The 5710-nt window shown below is 54.9% G+C and overlaps 1 protein-coding gene across 1 annotated transcript; it reads right to left on the bottom strand.

Annotated features, from left to right (window-relative positions):
- Positions 1-446: 446 nt before the first annotated feature.
- Positions 447-5472, bottom strand: NKX6-1 (NK6 homeobox 1; the record flags this gene model as incomplete). The annotated part of the gene is made up of 3 exons (XM_084233630.1): positions 447-701; positions 2950-3122; positions 4803-5472. 3 exons carry the CDS (start codon positions 5470-5472, stop codon positions 447-449), a joined length of 1098 nt encoding a protein of 365 aa, XP_084089756.1.
- Between the last annotated feature and the right edge of the window lie 238 nt (positions 5473-5710).

The following is a 5710-nucleotide window of genomic DNA, read 5'->3' as shown; positions in this document are numbered from 1 at the left end:
TTCCCGTCCGCGGCGGCCGCGCGCGCGAGTGGCTCCGAGGTCCGGGGCGCGCCGGCTCCGGACCCTTCACCACCGGCTTCCCGCGCCCGGCGCCCGCTGCCCGCCGGGGCAGAGGCGGGGCGGGGTTGGGGGGGAAGGACGCGGAGGCCGATCCCGCTGCGGGGGCCGCGCCGGGGGGGGGGGGGGGGGGTTGTCCAGCGGGGCCGGGGGGGTGGCCCGGCCGCGAGTTTCAGTTGCGTTATTTAAGCAGTGCGCTCTCTGGTCTCGTCTGCCTTCTTAACCCGTGTCTCTCCCCTGCACCCCTCAACTTCTAGGTTAAAAAAATAGATATGTACATCTCAGAAAATAGCAAAGGGCCCCGGCAGGCGGGGCCGGGTCCTCGGGGCGCCCAGGGCCGGGGAGGCAGGACGCGCGCGGCCCCCGCGCTCCCGGAGCCGGGCGGGCGCTCAGGACGAGCCCTCGTTCTCCGACGCGTGCAGCAGGAGGCCTCCGCCGCCGCCCGACTTGTGCTTCTTGAGCAGCTGCGTGATTTTCTCGTCGTCCGAGTTGGGGTCTAGGGGTTTGTTGTAGTCGTCGTCTTCCTCCTCGTTCTCCGAAGCCCCCTTGAGGCGCTCGGTCTCCGAGTCCTGCTTCTTTTTAGCCGTGGCCATCTCGGCCGCATGCTTCTTCCTCCACTTGGTCCGGCGGTTCTGGAACCAGACCTGAGGGCCGAGGGAGGAGAGGAGAGGTGAAGCGAGGGCGGGAGGCACGGGCCGCGACATCCCTGGGCAGTGCTACCTCTCCCGCCACCGACGGCGCCCCCAGGGCTGGCCACCCTCCCTCGGAGACCGCCCTAGTCCGGGCCGGCAGAGTCAGTCTCCAGTGCCCCAGGTTCCTCCAAGTCACTGGCACCAACACACGGACGGCCGTTGCCATAGCGATGGTAACACAAGAGTACTGGGACTGTCAGTGAGTGATTTCTCAGGAGAAACTTGGAAACTCAAATAGTTTCCCTAAAAATAAGTCCGCTTTCCTCTGCAGTTTGAAGTAGAAAACTTTTCGCCTTAGCAAAGTTGCTCCAGAATGGCTGTGATTTCATTCGCTATTTGCTTTCTTAGATTTAAGGGATTTCAAAGAACCTGAAGTGTATTGTGTGTTTTTTGTTTTTGTTTTTTGGTATGATTTGTGGGAGAAAGTACAGCATTTATCCCCTTTTTGTTTACGTTTGTTTCACTTCTCACAAGTCTGAATACACACAGAGGAGGTAAACACTCTCCTTCCCACTTACACTTACACTGTATGTCATTTTTAAAAATCTGCTAAAACAGAAGTGTCTAACCAAATAAGCAACAAAATGCATGAAAATATTTAATAGCTCAGTCAATATCCTGACCGTAGTCTCAGTGTGTCTGTCTCTCTCTCTTTCTCTCTGTATGTCTCTCTCTCCCCCTGCCTTTCACTCACTTTCACACCTCTCATCCTTTCCTCCCTCTCTCTGTATCTCTCTGGTTTAATATTTTCCTAAAACCAAAGTCAGAGTTAGAATTTTCATCAGTTATTTTTAAATAGGATTTTAACAATTATTTCCCACTATTTTTGAAATATTATTTGAACATGGTTTCTCTCTAAGACATCCATTTTCTATACAAATATCTTAAGACTATTCATGTTTGACACACATATTTTTGATAGGCATATTTTAACCTAAGGCATCAGAAATAAACAACCAATTTCCCAAGCATATTGAATTATCCCTCTTTATGCTTCTCATCCATTTTCTCATCTGCTATGTATTTTATCTACAGAATCCAAATTGTTAAGAAAGTGGTTTTTATTTTCTTTATATAGCTATAATAATTCACTTTCAGCCAAACAGACATATTTACAGTGACAAATGAAGACATCCAGATTACTGTGGAGGCTCTATACCAACGATTGTAAAAATAATTTTAACTGTGATGGCATTCTGCTAGTTAATACATAAAATTACTCCTGCATTTTATGATGCTTGTGCAGAGGGAAATACAATGAGGCCAGTAAACATGGTTTACATTATTCCTACTTAATTTAAAGGGCAACAGTATAAGTAATGACATCAGATACACTACACACGCACACACACACACATACACACACAAATCCAAATATAATAAAATGAAGAATAATAAATGAGAATACTGGAAATATAGGAAACCACTAAGATTTAATTTACCTAACTGGTTCAATCACTTTATTTTTCAGAGACAAATGTCTAAAATTGGATTCTCTGGAAATACATTGTACACTCAATTATAAGTTAAGTGAGATTTTAATTTGTTTTTGTAAACAGTAAGATAGCATAAATGTGATACTTATTTTAAACAGAATTTAATTTCACAATACCGTAATAACCTTACCAATTCATTTGGAAAATTACAATTCCAAAATGATTGCCTTCAGATTAGCACAGATGCATCCTGTGCTAAGTGGTTAGAGCCTATGGATTTTTTTAAAACTACAAGTTAATCTACAATAGTAGCACAATAATGCTAATCTACACTTGGAAATTATATAACTAGAAGCCTGAATTGACAAGCCAAAACTTGAGTATCTTTTACAAATAGAAAAAAATAGAAGCTATCTGACTAGTCTCATCTATTTCTCAGGGCTGATATTTCAGTAATGCTTTTATTCTCTAATAATGGTTAGTTTCCCAGCACACGCCTCTATCTTGATTAACCTAATTTCAAAGGCGGGAGGTGGGGGGGTGGGTTGATTCCTTTTGTTCATCGGCAGTTTGCTGGCCCGCGAGACCCCAGAGCTTTTGTAACTGCTACCCTCACCCCCCCCTCTTCGCTGATCTCATCTCCCCAGGCTCCTTAGACACGCACCCCGGGGCGACTGTTTGTTAGTTTCCTGTGTGTGCTCGCGTGCTTGTGTGCGCCCCGCGTGGGGGTGGCCTATCCCTTGAGGTCTGCAAGGTCCACTCACCTTGACCTGACTCTCCGTCATCCCCAACGAATAGGCCAAGCGAGCCCTCTCCGGTCCCGCCAAGTATTTCGTTTGTTCGAAAGTCTTCTCCAAGGCAAAGATCTGCTGGCCAGAGAACGTCGGTCTCGTATGTTTTCTCTTTCCGTCTTTGTCCAACAAAATGGACCCTTGATCTGCGAGAACAGAGAAGCAAGAGAAGTGGGGGTGGGGGGTGGGGGAAAACAATCGGTTACAAGTGGTTCCAATGAAAAGAAACGAACTCGAAAAGTGATGTTTTGATGGGCAAGCAATGTTTATTTCGCAGCGGGCAACAGAAGTGCGCTGGCGCTTCTAGAACAACAAGGCGTCTTCGTTGCCTTTTAACTCCCACCTGTTTTCTAAAAATCTGATGTGTACCGAGCAGCACTAAATAACCTTCAGCTAGACACCGACGTCAAACAGCCAGGGACCTCCTTGATAAAGCTTGCCAGAGTCGAACACCCGGGCCAGGGTAAATTGAGTAGAGCGCGGGAAAAGGCCCTTCTGGCCTCCTAGTCGAGTCGGTGCTCGCTTGGCTCGCTTTGCAGGAGGTTGACTAGTTTTTTCCTTGAACGTTTTCTTAACCTGTGTGCGCTCAACAAAGGGCGCCTTGTTTTTTGGCACACAAGAGAGCTAAGTCGCCCCCCAAGTCTTAACACCGCTGTGGCCGAGGGGGAGGGGTCGCCGCCTTTGTTGGCAGTCCCTACAAGGCCATCAAAATGAATACAATAGCGTCTCCCCCGACACCCTCGCCCTCCCAGGCCGTCCATCCCAAGACTTCCCAAGAGAGCCTCCACTCCCTTGACTCTCGCAACTTCCCTGAGTTACAGGAACTCAGACACACCAAGAAGGTCCGGAGACTTAGAGAGCAAACTTCGAGGACTCGACTCGGTTCAAAGCAAAGAACAGCGTGAGAAAAGCACCCTGGGCTGGATCCCCGAAAACCACCAGGGAGGCTGGGAGCCTCCACCGCACGGTGGCCAACTACGCAGCATTAGAGTAACTCTAGGGCGACTCAACTGGTCTCAAGCAAGGCCATTGTGGGATGTTGCATTTTCCCCTGGTCATTGCCTCGTCACCTTGTTCCTCCTCTAATTCTTTCTCCAGCTAGCATGTTGAGAGTTACCATGCCCCTCAATATACCTGGGCCTTGGCGTCCCGACCCCTCCCGGCCCACGCAAGAGGACAGGCAACTAACAGCTGTGCGGAGCGGCCTGCAACAACTCGCGCTCTCGCCCTCCTCTGCAGGCCATGGGCCGATCTCCAGTGGGATCACGGGAGCCGAGTGTACTCCAGGGAGAGTGCATAGAAGTGAGTTGGGCACCCCTTGACCAGAGAAATACTCAAATACAAGCGCTGTGTTCAGGCCTGTTGGAGGGCTGGCAGCTGCGGGTCCCCACCCGCTGGAGGTGAAGGTGAAGTGGGGCCCTGACCAGCTGGCTAGAGCCAGGAAAACGGGTACGGACGGGGGTTCGGTAGTCTCTCCTGTCCCTATCTCATTAACCCAGACCTGCAGTTCTGGCCGGGCTGTTCGCAAGCAGCCAGGACTGGGATGGGACACACGCCCCGCACCGCCTTGTGTTCCACGCGGGCGCACGCACACCCGCTCCGAGAGGCGTGCCCAGGAGTTGAGGACTGGGGACCTGTGGGCGATCCACGCGAGCTCAGGGAAGCCAGAACCCCTCGCTTAACTCCTTGACCCAGACTAAATAATTCGATTCCGATTCTGCCCAACTACTGGGGAGGCAAGAGGCTGAGCCCCCCGCGTGCACACCAGGGGCCGTGGCCCGAGAGCGAGCGGAAGGCGCACGGCCGGGCGCGGCGACCATACTCACGAGGGGTGCAGGCCAGGCGCGCGTCCCTCCAGGGCGGGCTCTGCATCACTCCCGGCCAGAAGATGGGCGTCCGGCCGGGCAGCTCAGCCAGCGGCTTGGGGTACCGACCCACGGCGGCCACGGCCGCGGCGCTGGGGCTGAAGTAGAGCCCGGGCGGCGGCGGCGGAGGGCTCAGGCTGCTGAAGCGGGGCAGGCCGGCCAGCAGCCCCGCGGGGGACGAGGCGGCGGCCGCGGCAGCCGCTGCGGCCGCGGCGGCCGCCGAAGCAGAAGAAACCGAGGTGGACGAGGAAGAGGAGGAGGAGGACCCCGAGGGCGAGGCGGAGGGCAGCGCGGCCCCCGAGGCCACGGGCATGGAGGGCCGGCTCAGGATGTCGTTAATGCCGTGCGGGGTGGCGGCCGAGAGCTGCTGCGGGGGGCTGCCCAGGGACGAGAGCCCCCCCGCGGCCGGGGGCTTGAGGCTGCCGGGGTTGTGGGCGCCCAAAGGCGGGGAGGGCGACGACGACGAGGACGACGAGGACGAGGAGGAGGGGGGACCGGCGGGCAGCGGGGGGTAAGCGGCGGGGTACAGCGGGGTCTTCATCTCGGCCATGCTGTGCAGGGCGGCCAGGGGCGGGCTGCTGAGCAGGAACGCGCTCTGCCGGGTGCCCTCCATCGCCCCCACCGCTAACATCCCACGGCCAGGCCGGAGCCCGCAGCCACGCAGCGAGGGGCGCAGGCCGCCGCCCCCGGCGGGGCTCGGGGAAGCGCGAAGCCCCGGAGGCGCGCGCGAGGAGCCGCCCCGCGCGCCGGGAGGGGGCCGCCGCCCGGCCGAGAGTGCCGCCGCCGAGTTGCTCCCGGAGCTGCGCAGCAGAAATGTCCACGCGCGCCGCTCGGGAGGCGGTGGCTCGCCGTGACCCGCGAGCGCCGGG

The sequence above is a fragment of the Talpa europaea genome (assembly GCF_964194135.1).
Source record: "Talpa europaea genome assembly, chromosome: 5".
Classification (NCBI taxonomy): Eukaryota; Metazoa; Chordata; class Mammalia; order Eulipotyphla; family Talpidae; genus Talpa; species Talpa europaea.
The sequence above is the reverse complement of the archived record's forward strand: the minus strand, read 5'-3'. Positions and strand labels throughout refer to the sequence as shown.